This window comes from Heptranchias perlo, chromosome 20 (assembly GCF_035084215.1).
Source record: "Heptranchias perlo isolate sHepPer1 chromosome 20, sHepPer1.hap1, whole genome shotgun sequence".
NCBI lineage: Eukaryota > Metazoa > Chordata > Chondrichthyes > Hexanchiformes > Hexanchidae > Heptranchias > Heptranchias perlo.
The window spans coordinates 43,493,717-43,515,122 of NC_090344.1; the positions used below are offsets into that span (position 1 = coordinate 43,493,717).

General features: G+C 42.7%; 2 protein-coding genes across 2 annotated transcripts in view; one reads left to right on the forward strand and one right to left on the reverse strand.

Annotated features, from left to right (window-relative positions):
• The first annotated feature begins 3,207 nt into the window (after nucleotides 1-3,207).
• Nucleotides 3,208-14,228, forward strand: pold2 (polymerase (DNA directed), delta 2, regulatory subunit). Its single transcript, XM_068001118.1, has 11 exons — nucleotides 3,208-3,472; nucleotides 3,566-3,800; nucleotides 4,835-4,956; nucleotides 6,794-6,917; nucleotides 8,120-8,234; nucleotides 8,793-8,991; nucleotides 9,698-9,778; nucleotides 9,976-10,133; nucleotides 10,344-10,471; nucleotides 10,792-10,893; nucleotides 13,277-14,228. Exons 2-11 carry the CDS (start codon nucleotides 3,575-3,577, stop codon nucleotides 13,432-13,434), a joined length of 1,413 nt encoding a protein of 470 aa, XP_067857219.1. The 5' UTR covers nucleotides 3,208-3,472; nucleotides 3,566-3,574; the 3' UTR covers nucleotides 13,435-14,228.
• Nucleotides 14,229-18,538: 4,310 nt separating this feature from the next.
• LOC137335767 (inactive carboxypeptidase-like protein X2) overlaps nucleotides 18,539-21,406 on the reverse strand; it is a 66,650-nt gene continuing 63,782 nt past the window's right edge. Inside the window, exon 20 of the mRNA XM_068001119.1 lies at nucleotides 18,539-20,814. Within this exon, the coding sequence (XP_067857220.1) occupies nucleotides 20,513-20,814 (302 nt within the window). The 3' untranslated portion in view covers nucleotides 18,539-20,512. The remainder of the gene's footprint in view (nucleotides 20,815-21,406) is intronic.

Below are 21,406 nucleotides of genomic sequence, written 5' to 3' on the forward strand. Positions count from 1 at the left end.
GGGCTCTGTCTACTTTCACAAATGGACACAGTACTCCAGCTGTGGTCTTAATGAGGTTTTATAGAGATTCACCATTACATCTTCACTTTTATGTTGTATATTGCTTGTCACTGAGCCCAGTATTCCATTAGCTTTATTTTAATGGCCTTATCCACTTGAGGTACTGCTCTTTAACATCTTGTGAACCTGAACCCCCAAATTGCTCTACTCTTCCACATCACCCCACCTTCCCCCATTCGAAGTTTAATTATTACTTTTTTGTTTAACCAAAATGTGCTACCTTGTCTGTGGTAGGGGAGGAGCAAATTGTTAGAGATTTTCTCATTCTATGTTTTCTCACAGTTATTCCCAAAATGTGTAAAATGATCATTAGTTTTTTTTGGACACACGAATCTCCATCAAAGACGGGCACCTCAGCACCTCACTCTACCGCAAGCCCACGGACAACCTCACGATGCTCCACTTTTCCAGCTTCCACCCTAACCACGTCAAAGAGGCCATCCCCTATGGACAGGCCCTGCGAATACACAGGGTCTGCTCAGACGAGGAGGAACGCGATGGACACCTACAGACGCTGAAAGACGCCCTAGTAAGAACGGGATATGACGCTCGACTCATCGATCGACAGTTCCGACGGGCCACAGCAAAAAATCGCATAGACCTCCTCAGGAGACTAACACGGGACGCAACCAACAGAGTACCCTTTGTCGTCCAGTACTTCCCCGGAGCGGAGAAACTACGCCATGTTCTCCGCAGCCTTCAACATGTCATCAATGAGGACAAACACCTCGCTATGGCCATCCCCACACCTCCACTACTCGCCTTTAAACAGCCACCCAACCTCAAACAGACCATCGTTCGCAGCAAACTACCCAGCTTTCAAGAGAACAGCGTCCACGACGCCACACAACCCTGCCACGGTAACCTCTGCAAGACATGCCAGATCATCGACACAGATACCACCATCACACGAGATGACACCACCCACCAGGTGCATGGTTCATACTCCTGTGACTCGGCCAACGTTGTCTACCTCATACGTTGCAGGAAAGGATGCCCCAGAGCATGGTACATTGGCGAGACCATGCAGACGCTGCGACAACGGATGAACGGACACCGCGCAACAATCGCCAAACAGGAGGGTTCCCTCCCAGTCGGGGAACACTTCAGCAGTCATGGACATTCATCCACCGACCTTCGGGTAAGCGTACTCCAAGGCGGCCTTCGAGACACACGACAACGCAAAATCGTCGAGCAGAAATTGATAGCCAAGTTCCGCACCCATGAGGACGGCCTCAACCGGGATCTTGGGTTCATGTCACGCTACACGTTACCCCACCAGCGAACAAATGTTATCTGTTTTTAATATAATGGGTCATTTGCTGGCTCTCTCTGCCTTCCGGATGTTTCTGCCTCTCTCTGTGTTTTTTTTTCTCTGTTTTTTTTCCCTGTTTGTTTTTTTGTTGAATGTGTATTCGGGGGTTCTGCAGATGACACCTCTCTGTCTGAACACGGTGATTGCCTTGGCAACGGGCAGTTGCAGGGGCAGTCTGTAAACACCATGTATTATTCAATATGTATAAATGCGTAGGCTTCAAGGAGATCTTGAAACATTTACCTGAGGAAGGAGAAAATCTCCGAAAGCTTGTGAATTTAAAATAAAATTGCTGGACTATAACTTGGTGTTGTAAAATTGTTTACAACTACTTTCACAAAAACAGGAGTTCCTGCCTACGGTATGGAAAGGCCACAATCTCTGTCATTAGCGCTAGTGGCAGTGTTCAAGACAGAGTGACAATGTCCAGTAAATTAGTAAGAATGGGACTGAGCAGGTAGTGGTGGGAGGGGGAAATGATGGCAATGTAGAGGAAGGAAATAAATGGCAATGCAGAAGGGAGGAAATGCAGGATAAAGAAGATGATGGAAGGGGCAGAAGCTGGAAGCGTTGCTTCGGGTGGGCGAGGAAGTTAATGATAGCTTGAATAGGAAGGGAGTGAGGATGGAGAATGCCAGTCTGAATTGGGGAGTGGAAGAAGAGGACCAGATGAATTGAGTTGGAGGGGAGAGGAGTACCAGGTTAAATTGAAAGGGGGGAGAGAGGTTGAGTATGAACTGGCAGGTTTGGAGAAGAGTGTCTTTGTGAAAGGATTGGGAGTTAGAAGGGGGGTCTGGAAGGCATAGTGTGCATTTGTGAACTGGGGTCGTGGGGGTTCGGATGTGGAAGAGTGACTGCTGAGATAACTTTTGGGGAGATAATGATCTGGTTGTGCCTTCCACATTTGGATATGGGTTTTCCTGTCCTATTTTTTTCCTTCTAAGTGAAGGAATGTTGGACATATTTACTGCTGAATTACAAAAACCATGTTGTCACATGTCAGGGCTCTTCTCGAGTGTCAACATTTTCAGGGTTGTGTCAGCCCTTTTGAAAACCATTGGTCAATTTTGCTAGTTTTCTTAGGTTGGCATATATGGCTTTGACAGTTATTTGACTATGGCCAGGTGGAGTGTGCTCCAGATACTTGAATTGCCAGCCAACTGCTGATGACACAAGCATGGGGACCAGATCTTGTTTCAGCCTCAAGTACTACATGATTTTTTTCAATTCAGTGCCTCAATCCACATTCACTGGATGAGAAAGAAAGTCATCCTGCCACCACCACAGTGGGATGTTTTTAGAAGGATATTCAAAAGCCTAGCCATGACAAGGGGAATGGGACAGATGTAACAATTGACATTGTGCTGGTTTAATGGTGTGCTTTATAACATTACGGATCTTGCACAACACCATTGTTAATTTTTAGAGCTTGACGACTAGAAACAGGTTGTTTTTACAGATCCTCCAACCTGAGGAAACTTTCGTGAAGGTGTACGTTCAGCCTAGTGTTGAATGTGTGAAGGATAGCCAAATTCACTGGAGATTCAGGGGTTGCTTTAGTCCTCCAGAAACTAATTTTACTCAGTTTAATACATCAGCAAAGTAATGAGATAACTGGAATATTATACAGACAGCATTTGCAGTTCTTTTATTGTATTCTGCCCCTTAATATGGAGGCTGGTCCCTGGAGCGGGGGGGGGGGGTGCCCCTCAAAACAAAAATGGAGCAATTCTTTTGTCCCCACCTCCACGTTCAATCTAAAATTGCCCCTCACTAACGTGGCGATTCCCTGGTTTCTTGCGCCCCGCAGAAAAATGGCGGCCCTGTGATGCGGTCCCAGTCGGCGGTTGATCACATGCACAGGCGCGCGCGCGCCAGTTGGCGGGAATCTCCCAGCGGAGCGAGTGCGCGAGGAGCGACGGTTGAACCGGAGTCGAGTGCGACCGGAAATCATCGGAGAAAGAGGGCGAGTGCAGCAGCTCCGGTAGAAAAAGACAACCGCTTTACGTGGGCTTTACCGTGCGAGTGTGAGGCCTGTCAACAAAACCCTTTCCAACCGGGCTGTGCTGCTGCTGCCGCAGCCGCCACCGCCTAACCGTGAGTATTAAATAATAAAGTTAGGTGGTCAGAATTGATGAGGATATTTGTTCATCCAGCCTCACTCCTTCCCGCTCTGCCTCCTCTCCTCAGAGCTGCGCCATGTTTTCTGACCAGGCGGCCCAGAAAGACCAGACTCTGCTCTCGACCCCGGCCCCGGCGCAGGATGGCCCCACATTTGACCGCGTGCCCACGTCCTCCTACAGGAACTGCTCTGGCTGCTTCACGCTGGGCGAGCGCAACTTCAACCGACAGTACGCGCACATCTACGCCGTCCGACTCGTTCAGATGCGACCTGTGCTGGAGGAGAGAGCCAAAAAGAAATGGGGTGAGTGGCGCGGGGGGGGGGGGGGGGGAGGGAGGGTATACATGTAGGATAGTGCCAAGGGGGAAGGAAGAGGGGCACAGGCAGGACAGCGCCCGGGGGAACCGAGAGGGGCACAGGCAGGACAGCGCCCGGGATGATGGTAGGGGGGTACAAGTAGGACAGGAGCTGACAGTCAGCCTTCAGAGCCTGTCACAGCCTTCGCCTTCATGGACCTGTATAGAACCGTGGTACAGATGGAATCGGCTACTGCTTTTGATGAACAATTTAAGATTATCGTAGCTTTTCAAACCGGCTCCACCTTGGGGTCTGTGAGCTCATAGATTTCTGTCTGGCTGTCTGTCATTAGATTTCTATCTTTTTCTGAATTTATTGACGTACTAGCACTTTTATTCTGCCAGACTGAGAATAATTAAGTTCTTTTGAAAAATTGATTTCAGTAAACACTTCGCATCACTGCTTTTATATAAGAACAGTACAAGTTTCATTTTTAGACAGGAGCTTGGTAGATTTGGAAATTTAGGTTGATGAGATTGTAGGTGTGTATTTTTACAATGGCAAATGTATGTTTCGAAGTGTCTCCTAGTTCTGTGGTACTGCTGGCATCTGCATTGCTGATTTTCTGTGCTGTTTTCTAGTGGCAAATCTAATAAAATCTGCACTACAATTGATTGTTTAACATGATGGAATTGAGGTGGCAGACCTTGTTACTAAGACTGGCATTTTTTCCAATTGATAGTAGCTAACATTGCAATGAATCTATTGGCTACCTATGTACCATTTTGCTGTTAGACTGATTGAACTGGGCAGCAGGGGCCACGCTGGATGGTACAGCTCTTAAATCTTGTGCTGTTTCAAGATGGCAGGCTTGGCTTATAAATTTTCTTGAAAACAAATTGCTGATAGTTTGATCTATGCCGATTGTCCCTTTTAAAATGAGTGGAAATATTTCAAATCTTAGGCCTTTGAAGAGTGTGATGGAATGAGACCCCAAAGTGGTACAGTCTGAATTTGACATCCCTGTGTTATGTTTACAGGAGCAGATGTGCCACTGAAGAAGTTGTGTGAGCTGCAGGTGGGGGAGAAATGTTGTGTGATTGGGACCCTCTTCAAACACATGGAGTTGAAACCGTCCATCCTGCGGGAAATCAGTGAGGAGGTAGGAGGCTGACTTTGGGACAGACACAAATGATGTTAAGCTTCTTGAGGATGAGCTCCCTCTATTTTTCTCCTTGACCACGTGCCAGAACCCCTCTTATTGGCCATCAAGAGGTGACCAGGGAAACTCTGATTTGCCTCCCCCCACCCTCATTTTCAGGAACCATCAGGCTATCCCTCTTCCTTTCCACAGCAATGTATCTGAGATTGGAGTGTGTGGGAATGGAATTTGTGTACTATCACTGCCATGTGATGGTTGGGTATATGAACTACCTGAAACTCTGTCCTATTAATCTAACTATAGTTTCAGAATATATATGATGTGGAGATGCTGGTGATGGACTGGGGTTGACAAATGTAAGGAATCTTACAACACCAGGTTATAGTCCAACAGTTTTATTTGAAAATCACAAGCTTTCGGAGGCTTTCTCCTTCGTCAGGTGAAGTGTGGGATTCCTTGAAGGTTACCGCATTTATAGTCAGAGAACAATACCTGGTGATTACAGATATTCTTTCCAACTGCCCGTTGTCAAGGCAATCAAAGTGTTCAGACAGAGAGATGTTACATACAGGACCACCGAATATACAAACGGCCAGAACAAAAGACAGAGAGAGAGAGAGAAACATCCGAAAGGAAGAGAAAGAGAGAGAATGACCCGTTGTATTAAAAACAGATAACTTTTTTTCGCTCGTGGGGTTACGTGTAGTGTGACATGAACCCAAGATCCTGGTTGAGGCCGTCCTCATGGGTGCGGAACTTGGCTATCAATTTCTGCTCGACGATTTTGCGTTGTCGTGTGTCTCGAAGGCCGCCTTGGAGAACGCTTACCCGAAGATCGGTGGCTGAATGTCCTTGACTGCTGAAGTGTTCCCCGACTGGGAGGGAACCCTCCTGTCTGGCGATTGTTGCGCGGTGTCCGTTCATCCGTTGTCGCAGTGTCTGCATGGTCTCGCCAATGTGCGAGTGGTCTTGCCAATGACCATGCAGACACTGTGACAACGGATGAACGGACACCGCGCAACAATCGCTAGGCAGGACGGTTCCCTCCCAGTCGGGGAACACTTCAGCAGTCAAGGACATTCAGCCACCGGTCTTCGGGTAAGCGTTCTCCAAGGCGGCCTTCGAGACACACGACAACGCAAAATCGTCGAGCAGAAATTGATAGCCAAGTTCCGCACCCATGAGGACGGCCTCAACCAGGATCTTGGGTTCATGTCACACTACACGTAACCGCACGAGCGAAAAAAAGTTATCTGTTTTTAATACAACGGGTCATTCTCTCTCTTTCTCTTCCTTTCGGATGTTTCTCTCTCTCTCTCTCTGTCTTTTGTTCTGGCCGTTTGTATATTCGGTGGTCCTGTATGTAACATCTCTCTGTCTGAACACTTTGATTGCCTTGACAACGGGCAGTTGGAAAGATTATCTGTAATCACCAGGTATTGTTCTCTGACTATAAATGTAGTAACCTTCAAGGAATCCCACACTTCACCTGACGAAGGAGAAAGCCTCCGAAAGCTTGTGATTTTCAAATAAAACTGTTGGACTATAACCTGGTGTTGTAAGATTCCTTACATCAGAATATATGGACAGCTGAGAGGTTGGGTACACAGCTGGTCACTAATGTTCTTTGTACCTGACTGACCAGGCATAACTCTCCTCTGATGTTCTCTCAATACTGGGAAATGCTGTAGCCTCTGCATCATGTTGCTTTGAATTGAAAACTGATTGGAGCAGGATTTGAACCACTGGTCCCTGCTCATTGGCACTTAACGTGGCACTGAATTAAGAGAATTCGAGTCTCCGAAATTTCTAAATGCTACCTTTTTCTTTCTTTCAGCATAACCTGTTACCTCAGCCAGCACGTACGAAGTTCACAGATCAATTAGATGAGCTGATTCTAGAGGATGAGTTACAAAGAATCAAATTAGAAGGAGAGATTGATATTCAGAAATTTGTTACAGGTATGGCTGGAAACAGCATTGAAACACTGAGTGTTCAGAGAAAGTCTGCTTCTCTAGGGGTGCCTTGTTAAGTTTTGGTAAGGTATGGTGATGTGGATCTGAAGTTTCAGTTTGGCTGGATCTCTCATTTCTGGGTCATGTGCTTTCTGGATTTCATTAAAAACAAGTTGTATTAACCGATCAGTTTAATGTTTATACAGTAGCTGCAAAATGACAATCATACATTTATGTTTATGAATATTTTGTTGGTGATGGTGCATTCATAGGTTTTCAGAACTATGGAAGACCTCTGACTGTGGAATGTCATCTGTTGAATATAACCAGTCAGGGTTGAATATAATATAACGGTTGGCAATGAGGTGAGCCAGTGTATGAAAGCCTAAATGTGTGGTGCCTGAGGGTGGAGGGACATGGGTTTGATTTGCCCTTGATGAGGTACAAGGCCTCCAGTTTGCACCTCTTCATTGGGAAGATTGAATGCACAGTTATTGCCAGGCCATTCTTTGGTTCCATCTTGCAGTTGACGGTAGAGCAACGTTGATGCAGACCTGGGGAGAGACCACTACTGCCATCAGGGTAAGGAGGCATGTGAAGCTACAACAGAGAGAACAGAGGGGGAAAACATTGGTAATTCGGTTTAGTGCTCTGGAAGTTGGCTTGTTTACTTTGGGGCTCTCGAAAAATTTCCCAAAGTTCTATCTTGTTAGAAGTGTTTCCTGTGATTATTCAACACTCTCAGAAGATTGTATAAATTGGGAAGAGCAAAAGGGTCTATGTTGGAGATGGTGTGAATCTTGCCTTTTAGTTTGCTGGTTGGAAAAATTGTAGGCACAGCTTTATAACCAGATTTATATTTCTGCTGTCTGGATGTATTTATTGTGGTATAGGTGTTCTGCTTGTCTTTTGATTGTCTTTATTAAAATAGTTTTGTAAACTCTTTGCCAACCTTTATTTTATGTCCTCTGTCATATGCTGTATCAATCCTGTCACTCAGCAGTTCATTTTAATGCAAATGAATCATTTGTGATTATTTCATTGTTCAAAATATTTGTGCTTAATGATTGTGACTATCACTACAGTTAGCCATAATACTGTGGTGCCTCTAATGTGAGGCAGCTGCATTAGACTTTTATCTGACATAACCTGTTATTGTCACAGAGCTTATATCTGAATCTAACTTATTCTTGTGGCTTGTTTACCAGGAGCAGTTGTTGCTTTATTTGGAGCAGAGCAGGGTGATGGAAAATTCTTTGTAGACGGTCTTTGTACTGCTGACCTCCCACCACAACGACAAATGGCAGGACCTGATACCGATAGGTGACAGAAACCTTTATTATTGATTTTGAGATTAATTTCTCAATTTCTACTGGTGTTTGGAGGCAGATGCCTGTCTGATTTGAATAAGTGTGTTATTCTGCACCACTAACTGTTTCTATCGTTCTCTAATTCTGTTTATTCAGCATGAGAAATTCAAAGCAAGAAATTCTTCATACTTTACATACTTGAAATAAGAATATTTAGGAGTAGAAAAGATCATTGGGCTCAATGCTTCCAGCTTTTTATATCAACTTTACCGACCCATCTTTTCACCATATCCCTCAATCCTGTTTTTTTCTTCCAGAAGCTCATCCACTTGTTTCATGAACCCTTTATACTGTCCGCTTCAGTGTCCTTCCTGGTAACTTTTTCCACAACTTTGAGTGAAAAGTTTCTGCCCGACTTTTCTCCTTCACTTTTCACCTCCCAATTTAAACACTTCACTATGGTGAACAAATTGCTTGATCAATTTTGTCAATTTAGTACATAATCTTGAAAACTGTATCTAGAACAGCAGCTAGTTCTGAGAATTAATTCTACCTTGTTTGCTGTTTGAAGGTATGTTTTATTAGCCTCTGGTCTCGGCCTGGGTGGAAGGAATGCAGACAGTCTTCTTGGCATGCAGCTTCTTGTTGACATGGTAACGGGTCAGTTGGGAGATGAGGGCGAGCAGAGCAGTGCTGCAAAAATCTCCCGCGTGATCTTAGCAGGAAATCTTCTCAGTCGGAATACCCAGAACAAAGACACTTTCATCAAGGTAATCAGCTAGTTTCAGCAAATGGTGGTGATGTTCATATTCCCAGTGGGAAATGAACACAAGGCATTATTAAGCAAATCTCTCAACCTGCAAATGTGAAAATCAACAACACAGACCTTAAAATTCACAAGCCAAATAGTCAGAAGCAGGGAGACTCGACACGTAACTTTATGAACATTCAAAAAGCTAGTCTCCTCATTTTTTGCATTTATTGTTTCCCCAGATTCAAATTCCAAGTAATGGAGTTTGTTTGAAGTGATAATTTGTTCTTCCCTTTGCACTTCTCAATCTGAGTGATTAATACTTCATTGTAGTTTTCCACAGAGCATTAATCTTACATTATGACTATATACCATCAAAATACAGTGAAGTGTTAATCTCTGAGAAGTATTGCACAAAAAAAGATTAATTTGTCTCTCAAATGCTGTAACTCCTCAAAAGAACTGTTGAGACCAATAATTTTAGGCCGGATACCATTTGAGGAATGTTGTGGCTTGGGATGATTTCTTTATCAGATTGTTATGTTAGCATTTATATTTGTGTTAGATGTCAGTTATTGAAATGATGTTATTGCTCTGCCTTTGTGTGGAGAGGAATATTATGACATGAGCCTGGCAGATCCAATCCCCACAGCGAATGTAATTTTTTTTTACATTTTCTCACTTGGCAGATGCAGCCGTTATGACTGTCTGTGTTTGTGTTTTAGGCAAAGTATCTAACAAAGAAGACACAGGCAGCCAGCGTGGATGCCATTAAAATGCTGGACGAGATCCTGGTGCAGCTGAGTGTACGTATCTGATTTATTCAATAGTTTTCTGCTGCTGTTGTAAAACGAGGGAATGATGGACCTTACAGTGCTTTGTTTAAACTGCATGTTGAGGTTAGCAGATCACTGATGTTGCCTCAGTAAGTGCCCAGATATGTGCAGGTTAGCTCAATTACTGAAAGGCAGAAATGCTACTTTTTTTTCCTTGTTCACTGCAGGCTTCGGTCCCCGTCGATTGTATGCCTGGAGAATTTGATCCGTCGAATTACACCTTGCCGCAGCAGCCACTCCATCGTTGTATGTTTCCTCAAGCTACTACCTATCCCACTATGCAGCTGGTCACCAACCCTTATCAAGCAGACATTGATGGAGTGAGGTATGGGTAAAGGAGGAGAGGGTGTGTAACAATAGGGTTGAGATTCAGTGCTATCCAGGTTCTGGGAAACATGGCTGTTTAAACATGAAGGATTCAGTTAATAGGATACTAGGTAACATCTCAATTTTAGAAACAAAAACAAATTTAGATCTGGTGATGTGTCTTGTGAATCCCACTGTGAAGGATTAAATTTGGAATCCATTTGTTTAGGTTCCTGGGAACAGCTGGCCAGAATGTGAGCGACATTTTCTGTTACAGCAGCATGGAGGATTACCTGGAGATCCTAGAATGGACTTTACGGATTGGCCACATGAGCCCCACTGCACCCGATACCCTTGGTAAATATTTACAGAGCAAAAAATCACCTAAATATCTAATACTTCCCACTGCCCATTCTGCCTCCCTGTATAAGTATTACACCCTAACCCTTCGGCATTCTGTAAAGAATATTCCTACTCCAGATCTTCTAATGTTAGACTGAAAGGCAGTGTTGAAAATTAGATGTAATCTGCCCTTTGTGACATAATGTCATTCGGATCTGCACTTTCCCAGGACATAATGTCCTAAGGGCATTTGGCGGTTGTCTTTGCTATTTCGTATTCTAAGGTGGCAGTGTGGCAGATAGGACTACGTCTTACCTTCTATTCATTGTTCCTAGGATGTTACCCGTTCTACATGAACGACCCGTTCATTTTCGAGGAGTGTCCGCACGTTTACTTCTGTGGCAATGCTCCATCATTCAAAGCAAAAATTGTCAAAGGTGAGGGTCACTATTTTATCGCGGGGGCATATGGCTAGAGAAATGGAAACGCTCACTGTGTCAAGCATGATTTCTATTTGTGGGCAGGAGGGAGGGAAGAATGTTACAGTTGAAAATTTACATGCAGGGTTGGAGGGACTGCTAAAAGCCTAATCATTTTAAGCAGTAGATTTGTTGTGTATGCTAATACTTTCTGACAGCGTTCAGAGGTAGAGATCATATACATTATGGATGGAAGCAGTATGTTTTTCTTCGGGGACCTGAATATTTTGACAACTAGGTTCGAAAAAGAATTCAATTCCTGACATGACATCAGAGAAGCAGAAGTCTAAATGATTCTGATTTAAAAAAAAATTCATTCATGGGATGTTGGAGTTGCTGCCAAGGCCAGCATTTATTGCCCATCCCTAATTGCCCATGGCGGGATTGTACAACTGATTGGCTTGCTAGGCCATTTCAGAGGGCGTTTAAGAATCAACCACATTGTTGTGGGTCTGGAGTCACATGTCAACCAGACCGGGTAAAGACGGCAGGTTTCCTTCCCTAAGGGATTCAATAGTCATAATTCTGAAAATGAAGTTTCTTAACCATAAACTTTTCAAATATACTAGAGAACATGTGTCATGATTCTAACCATTGTGTGAATGCATATCCAGTTGGATTACCATCTCGGCAACTTGAGGTGGCTTCCAAGAATTGAAATCAAAATTGAGTGCAATCATTTCTTCTTGCATTTGCTATACTTGTAAAGCCGGGAACAATATGCACGTGATTAACTCTATCCTAATGTGAACCCTTGTCGTAGCCGACAATTGCTTCATCAGGTGCTGGAAGATATCGACCTGAATCGCCTGCAGTGACTTTACCAGTGTATAATGTGTATACTCGGATATCCTTAGTGACTCAACCAGGCAGTACAAAACGCACACATCCAGATAGCCTGTAATAGTTCAAGACACGGTGGAAACCTGTTACATTCAAATTAACGAAATAATTTTGGTTTTGATATGCAAATCTAAAGCACAGAATCTAGCAAACCATTCACAAACTTGCACCCATTTTAAGATGCTGAAGTGGGATAGGTTGGGCAACTTGGTAAGCAGTTTTCAGAGATTTCGAAATGTAGTATAATTTGAAAGTTAGCAACAGGAGTGTTGCTACTCTGTAGCTCTACTAAACATTACATTATATGAAGGATATGGAAAGAATGATACGTGGTGAGGTTATGAAGAAATAAACCATAAAACTTTGAAAGAAAGACTTATTATTTTTGGATTGATATTGATCGTTTTATTGGATTGAATGTTATTGCCCACTCTTGGCATTCAGAATGGAACTTCGAACAGGGGCACTCTGTATTTGTGGGATGGGTCTGCAAGGAGATTGCGGGTTGGTACTTGAGGTGGAGCTCCCCCTGTCGGAACACTATTGCGAGGGTGGTCTGCACCCCTGGCGTTGACCTTTTTTCTTCCACTGGACTGGAGCCTGCTCTGCATTGCCGGTTTTTCATACTTCATTTCTACCTATTCCCCCTTCAGCTATTTGCACACACTGTCTCGTATATGTTTTTCATTTCTCTCATTATCAATCCTTTGGTCTCTTGCTGTTACTACTTCTGCCATTTAAGTATATCCCGTTCTCCATCCAAGCACTTCACTGGTCATTCTTTTTCTTCTGTGTATGTGTGTATTTTTTCCCTTTCCCTTGTTCTGTATCCTTTTAAATGCTCTTCACCTGTAATCTTCCAGTCCTGTGCTTTTCCATAGATGCTGCCTGCTGCTGAGCATTTCCACCTTATTTTTTGATTTTCAGATTTCCAGCATCTGCAGTATTTTGTTTTTCCACTGTAATTTTGCATTGGTTAGTGCATGTGAAGTCATGGATTCTTCTGATTATCAGATGTGCAATATGTGGGGAAAAAAACATTCAGTAGCCACAGTTACTGAAGTTCTTATGGCAGATGGGCAGTCAGCAGAGGGATTCACCTTCAAAATGGTCAGCCTTTGAGAAAGATTTTTCAGGAGTGCAGGAGCATGTGAAATTTGTTGATCGACAGAAGCCGGCAGTGGTCCTTCAAAACCAACAATGTAACCAGTTTTAATATTGCATCGCAGTTCCATCTTATCTGCCACTCATCTTGAGCATCTGCAAGGAGAGAGTCTTTGTCTCGATCAGAGGAAGAGAGACAAGGCTGGTTGCTGAGGTGAAATCTTTATGCCTCTTGTTTGATCCCATTCTTCTTTTGAAGGAGGGGAGGGCAGGAAGTAAATTAGAGATGGTGCAAAAAACAGACTCAGCTGGCTCCTTTGGACTGCACTTTCAGCTTGTGCAAGATTTTTGACAGACTTGTGGAGTAATTAAGGAAAATACTCTCTGTTCCCAGGTGTAGATGGACAACGGTTGCTGTTGGTAGCTGTCCCAGAATTTTCGACAACACAGAAGGCCTGTCTGGTGAACCTGCGGACTCTTGAGTGTCAGCCAATCAGCTTCTCTGCTTTCTGTGCTGAAGAGGACGATGTTGAGATGGATGTCAGTCACTGAGCGTGCGCGGATGCTTTTAATTTAAATGATTTCTCGTGACTTTGCCCCTCGGAGACTGTTGCCTCCCAGTATCCATTGGAGCAAGCAAGAAGCAGAGTGCTGCTGGTGCACTTCAGAGTGAGAAAGTTGTACAGTGCTGTTTATCTTTTACACCAATGCTGCTGTTAGTGCTCAGGAGGCAGTGACATGTTGGGAGAAAAATGCTGTGTCATCGTTCCTCTTTTGAGTTCTTTCCTCTTCCAGAGGCTAGACTGAAATTATACTACACATGATGCTGATATTTTCGGGTTTAGCTCTGAAACTATAAACTCAGCCTCTTAATCTCTTCTCGTTGGCATGTTTTCCAAAATACAAACCGTATGATTTTAATAACCAGAGAGAGACTTTATAGCATTTCCAAATAACATCAACATATGCTGACATTCTCAGACTTGATCCCTGAGGGATGTGATGCCTGAGCCATTTTAAGCTAGTTATTTCTCATTGGGGTTTCTGTATCTCAGTATTTTTATATTTCGCTGTTTTGATGAAAGATATACGCACGACCTCTTCCCTACCAGCACCGTCTGACAATGAACACTGCTGGGGAATTGCTGAAAGTGCTTACATTTCAGTACAGGGTGTTCTAGAATAGGAGGCAGTGTCTGTTTGTTGTGTGCTATGTACCTCACGTCTGGATATTTTTTTAGACATGTATATGATGTAAAGCATTTGACAAAATCCTTTTTTAACTACTGTAAATGTGGATCAATTATTTGTATAACTGGATGTACAATAAAAAAAAACTCTGATTACTTCCATGGGGCATAATCTCTTTCTGGAGTGGCAGTGTTTAAGAACATGAAGCATATAATTAGAAATTGCCATTCTACCCCTCAAGCTTGCCTCTTCCATTGACCACATACAGTCTACTGTATCATGGACTCCACCCATTTAATCTCTTGAGCGAAAGTTTAGGAGAACATTAATTCCACAGAGCTTCAGCTCACTTCAGTGGGGAGGGGCACCATTTGGGTGCCTTTGAGGTTTTGTCCTCCTGAGTTAGATTTTAAGCTAAATATTGGTGGAACTCTGCTGAGCCCCTCAAGTTGCTGCCAAAGCAAATGGCTGAATTTTGATTTCAGTGGGGCTCTTGTAAGCTTGTCTGCATGTTTCTTGCATAGCTGCCATCACAATGCTAGTGAGGTGTCGCATATTTGGATTTTTACAATGGATTTTTTTTTGAGTGCAGTGCAAGGAGAACTCATCTTTTCTTCTAGTAACCAGATAAAAGATAGCATAACCCAGGAATCGCAACAGAGAACCCTTGCTCTGTACATATGTTATATGCTGCCATATGTTTCCCCTCTCTTCAAAAGGTGGGTTCTGTCAGATTGATTCTGGTTCTAAGCCAGCAGCTAGTTTTAGACACACATGGATTACAGCATAAGATAATGAATCATGCACCTCATGATCCTGCTCAATAGATAAAATAATGACACCACTCACTTTCCCTGCATAGAATTTAAAACTGCACACTTCTTACGGTGTGAAACAAGCTGCAGTTTCAAACTGGCACAGCTTCCCTGCTGGCTGAGCACAAATATAAAATGCAATCTTTCTGCTTGCTGGAAAGCTGAAAATTGATTTTGTGATTACATTTCTCACAGAAAAATAATCTGTACCCCTTTGAAGTTAAACTGAAACAAAAGGCATCGTTCATAAATTAGATTAACAGTCATTAGCTGGTTATCAATTGCTTGGAATTTTTGTCCAATGATTATCGATTGAACAATAATTATTTACAGTGACGAATGAGGTTTTCTCATTGCCATGCTGAACAGATTAATAAAATGATATCTAACCAGCAAGATGTTGCAAAGTGCTTCTTGCCCTTTGGATGAGCTGTGTTCTCCAGTCAGTTCCAGCTGGTTAAAAGTCTTTTATGAACTTTGCCATTGGTTATCCCTACTGGTATGACCACTGCCTATCTGAAACAGCCCCACCCTGTGAGAAGATGTCCACTGTGAGTTAATGTACCAGTTGTGTAACCTGCCCCCCCCCCCCACTTCATGTCCTTTCCTTGTTATTGTGCCTCATTGAGTGTCCCTGATCATCCATTACACGCTCTCTGGAACAGATGACCCTGAGAGCTCTGACTGTTGAAAGGTAAGTGCCACCCCATGTAGAATGGGTGTGTTAAACCTTGCTCAGTTTTGTTTGGCCCAGGCCAGGTTATTTGTTGCCACTCTGTGCTTCTGCTGTACTTGGATTTAAAGCAGCAGCTCCGCTGGCTATGGACCCCTGACTTTATTTTGGCAGATGAAGCCTGTGCCACTACATGTTGCTGTCGGTGATTATGTTGATTTTGTGTAAGCTTGACACCTGCAGTTTTGTCTTATTTAGTTGGCTACCATTTTACAGATGTTTTGTTGAATACCTAATAACACTTGAATTGACCCTCATGCTGGGACTCCCACCTTTTCCCCTAAATGCAGGATATTTGGGCCATTTTTGGCCAGAAGTGCATCTCTCTCCACGCCCACAAATCACACATGCGGTAATCCTGCCTCCATATACTGATCATCACCTGATGTGGGTGTACCAGCAGGCCTATTTCATGCAAATCTGTTAGGCCTGATCAAAGTGAGCAAGTGCCCAAGTACAGCATTAGAATTCCTGTATGTGTCATCTCCACCCGTCCAGCAGAATTGTGAGTCTCAGATATACTTGGTTTATTGATAATACCCTGGATTCTTTTTGCTAGTGTGCCAGCAGAGACTTTCAGGGTGCAGGCTGATAGTCCAGTTGAGTGACTCATCCAACATTAAGTGTGGTTGCACACCTGCTTGTTGCTTTCCCTATGCTCAGGCCATAAAATCTTTACTTACGTGACCACAGGATGTGCTTTTCTGGTCAAACAACCGTATGCTTGTCTAAAACCGCTTCTAGAAAATGATGACCTAATAGAGATTAGGGTAGTTCCTTGTAACTGCTTACATTTTCCCTACAAACCAAATATTGTTCCATTTTTAGTGCCAGTTTTCTCAGCTTTTCATAACCTGTTAAATTTCTGCCTGTGTCCTGGTGTCGGATTATGAGTGAGAATTGCTTGTTTCATAGTCTCATTTGTACTGTCCAAAAAGTAGTAAATGCTTTACCGTCAAGTGATGGCATCACCTTTCTGCCCAAACATCATTATCTCAGTTATGGTGGTCTGGTAACAATTCGGTAACACCAAAAAAATCTGTCTGCTTTCCTTTCTTTAAAATTTGGAGTACAATTAAATTTGTAAAAATTATTCTGCACCAAGTTATAGATCAACTGGACCTCACTCTAGATTTGGAGACAATAAGCCTCTCGCTGCTCATTCAAGTGCACATTGGTGGCTCTCCTTTTCATTCGCCCTTTGCATGCGTTGAACCTCCTTATGCTTGTGCTGCTTCTTTGTAGCCTCCAGTTTAAGAATATTTTACAACCAGACATTGCTTGTCCTTTTCCTCTGCAAGATAATTCTAGCTTTTGATCACTTTTTTTGAGTTCTGGCATATTTTAAAAAAATAAACAATTTTCTGGTAATCTTGAATTTCAAATTTGAACAGCCTGTTTTGGTCTACAGTTGGTATTTATCCCACCTTAGCTGCCACCAATTATTACAGTCGGGCTACTTCCCAATACTTTTTAATCTGTGCTTTCTGCAAAAGCCAGCTCCCATAAGCAAGCTGATGGTTCCTATAAACTGAAACTTGACTTTGTGTCAAATACTTTTGATAGTGGGCTGTACGGCAAACACCAAATCCTGACATTGTTAGCTTATGCACTGAGAATTGTACAGAATACCACTGTATACCTCTGGTCTCTTTGTGGGAAAAACAATGTTGACAGACTATATAATTCAGGCTAAGCTACTAAATCGAATTTATAAGAAGTAAATTTATAAAACAACAATAAATCAGATTAAATAACGGGCTATAATTTGCTGTCAAAATAGTGGTGAGGTTAATGGTGCTCGCCGTTATTAAAGCGCAAATGCTACAGCAACTTCAGGCAAGGGGCAGATGCGCAGTTAAACGCGGAAATCCAAAATTTGTTCGTCCAAGTTGTGCCATTCCGCTCTGCTCTTAGCTTCGCGAAAACGGCATCTCGCTGTTTGCCTCACCATTGAAATGCATTGAATGGCATGAAGTTCCTGTATTTGCGCAGTAGATACAAACTAAACTTGCCACAGAAAGTTAAGTCTTAAACAGTTTCATTTTATTGGTTGCCTGTTTTTGGCTGAGATCTCTGCTCCCAACCCTCTCTCTTCAATTCTAGCCTGCCCCATTGACCTCAAGCTCCATGCTACTTTTATTTTGCTGCCTCCCTGTTCTGCTGGACCATAGCTGCTCCCAACCTCAGTTTTCCTTTACTTGTTGCCTCCCCATCCTGGTACTTTATGGCTTTTTCAGGCCTCTGGCCCCAATTCCACTGATACAAATTTTGCTCTGGCCCTGCTTCTCCAGACCCCACTTCAATTTCAATGGTTTCACCGAGCCTGCCTGTGCTTCCTTTAATCCCACTATTATTAAAGATACTGTACTTCATGTACACCGACCCCCACCCCCCCTCTCCACACTTAATCCAGCAATTTGAATACCACCCTCTGGCTCCTTTGCTATTCTCTCCCATTTGAACTATTTCTTTAGTGTGCAGTTGAAAAGTTTTGCATATAGTGCACTTCAGTAAAGCACCACCTTTCTTGTCACACCTGTCACACTTTAGTGTATCCTCTGACTCATTGTGAGCAATGTCACAGGAGATCGGCCAATACTTGAAACACTGTGGCTCTATGTGTGCAATCCACTTAATGCTGAATTTTGAGCAATTTTGTGTGTGGATTTACTAGAAATTAGATTGAGATTGCTCAAACTACTTTACTTGCAATCCTTTCAGCCCACCCAGAGAGGGGACTTTTAATCCCATTAGTTTGGGATGGATTTGAATCCTTGTCCAGAAGTGAAAAAATGGTGCCTAACCCACTGTAACATCCAGCCCCTCGTTTGATTGAACACTGTTCTAATTTAGAGATGTGTGAAAATATTACTGCAGTCATCAAAATTAAACATCAATTAAAAATACTACTTCATTATTTGCTATCTTTTATTCTGTAAAAATAACTTGTGTGGATATATTTTAAGACATAAAAGAACTCTTGTACAGGGAAACCACGTGCCAACTCTTTCGAATATTGCATTTCCAATCTATTCAAAATAAATGTTTTCTACCATATAACATTTGCACGAGAAAACAAGTATGGCTGCAATATTAAATATAAAGCTCTCTTCTCACAAAGCAAAATTCCACAATAAAGTTCAACCCCTCACACCCAGTCTGTGTTAAACGTGGCTTTCCAGCTTCCAGACTAATTACTGAGCTGAGTGCAGCTCCACCTCACTCTCAGTATCAAATCAATAAACACTCCCCCAAACACCTGCTTTTCAATAACCAGTATTGAAAGTCTATTGCTAGTGATGCAAAGCCGAAATTGGTATGTAATTGGACAGAACAGATTCCAAGCAATATACATTCACACTAGAACTAAAATGTGTATTTTCAACCACAGAAGGTTACTATGGAGCTTTCTTCAACCTGTACGTAATCTTAGCTGCCCACACATCCTGAATGGTACTTTGTACTGGTAATGTACATGTGTTTATCCATAATCTTGAAACTCTCTAGTGGTAGGATAACCTAAAACTTCATGAGATATATAATTCTTCAGTTCATCTGGTGCAAAAATGCATCAATAATCCTTGCCAGGGTTCATGCGTAAGCTGCAGATGTGAGAGTTTGATATCCAAGGCAGGGTAATAATATAAAGGATAGTTAGAGTGAGCACCTTTAAATTCTTCACCAGCACACTCTGAAATGCTTCCACCATGCCAAGTGCTTTTGCTGCTGTGAGGCTCTGCATGATCACTTTCCTTATCTGATTGATGTTTTAGAAGGAATTCTGTTCTGATCAGAAGCCCACATGACAAGCGTTTTGTTCACCGCATATCCCAGACTGTGGAGCACAGCTAGAGGCTGCACTGCTCAGTGGTGACCTGCGCGTGACTCTTGAACCCATCCGACAGAGCTGTCAGTGAAGGGACATATTCAGAGGAGCAACAGTTTCTAAACCTGTTTCAGAAACTCCTTTTTTAAATGACAGAAATCTGCTTCACAGGCTGTAACAGTGCGGTGATTATTGAAATCTTTAATTGTACCATTTGACTCTGCAGCTAAAATCTAACGCAATCAGCCTTGTGCCATGTGTTCATGGGTTTTAAGTTCTGGCTTCTACATATTGTTAAGACCATGATTGATTTCAGATACTTAGTGCAGTTAGTAAGGAATGGGCATGATTTTTAAAGTTTCTGCTCTTACAACCATGTCGCCTTCATCAAGCAAATTTATTTTAAAATCTGTTCCAGGTCAGAGATTGGACTTCAGAAAATAGCCTTGCATACTGGGGTGGAATAACGTTCCTGAAGACCTAAACTTGAAATATTTGTGACATGGGAGTTTAATTTGTGTTAGCGAATGAGAGAAGCAGGCTGTGGTTCCACTGTACCTGTGCCTGAGCGGTTGGTTGTTCAGCATTTGTGTATGTGTGCTTTGATTGTGATGTCCACAATAAATGGACCACACAGAAAAAGGGGTCTGGAGACCCAAGTAACATCCTTTCATCTTGTTGCACCAGTGTTAAGCTATGTCTTGAGACTTATTCCTTTTGTTTCTCTCCCGATGAAACCATGAAACATTGTGGCAGTGTCATTATAAGGCAGCTTATGTGCTATTACTAATGCTGCTAATGTTTGCAGGTCAGATTAAAAAATAAAATAAAATCTGTTTGCACGAAAACCCGAAACTCGTTTCGAGACACCACTTGAACCCTAATGAAACTGGAAGAATGGATGGTAATTCACAATATTGGTATTACTGTTACGTGTACTGATTTTTACAAGCATATTTTTCTGATTAACAATCCTTCAGTGACACATCTTTGCTTCTAAAGAAAAAGACCTTTATCCAAGTTCCCCTATTAAATCCATGAATCTACAAATAAGTGAGTCCTCTATTGTAAAGTTCGAGTCTGGTTTTGGTGATGCATCCGTTGTCCTTGACGCACCCGAATCCTGCGGATCTTCTTTACTCTCCTTCCTCGAGTCAGCATCACGTTGATAGGTTTGCGTCCATATTGTTCCATGATTTCTTGAATTCTGTGCCAGTTGGATTTGCGCAAATTAAAGTTGCACTGTGTGGCCTCGTTCTCATATCCCACGTGGCATACTCGCGTGCTGGTCGCATAACCCTGTGCTTTCACGGTCACTCGATAGTCGCCAGGGTTAAGTATTCGCCAATAATCCCCGTCACTCGCTAGAAGAACAAGAAGAAATATGTAAAATATTAATCAACTTGGTGTGTTGCTTATATATTCATTACAGTCTTCAGCTTACCAGCTGGACTTCTTGCTGCATCTGAAAACTGCAGTTTGATTGGATAAAAATGAGGCCAGGAGATTAAACTATTAAACTCAAGTCTGCTCAAGACTTGACTACTGCTCCCATACAAGTTGAGACTCTTCCAGCATCTCTCACTCCTGGATAAAAAGAATTGTTATTTAATGCAGTATCCTTCTTTCACCTCTCTCTTTCAAACTCTCCTTTTATCTTGCTCTCTCATAGGAATGTTAGGAACAGGAGTAGGCCATTGGGTCTGCTCCGCCATTCAATTAAATCACGGCTGATCAGTACCTCAATTACATTTTCCTGCTATTGCCCCATATTGCTTGATACCCTTACCTAACAAAAATCTATCGATCTCAGTCTTGAAAGCAGCAATTGCCTGAGCATCTACAACCTTTTGGGGAAGAGAGTTCCAGCTTTCTACTCCCTTTGTATGAAAAAGCGCTTCCTGATTTCCGAATGGCCGAGCTCTAATGTTAAGATTATGTCCCCTTGTTCTTGAT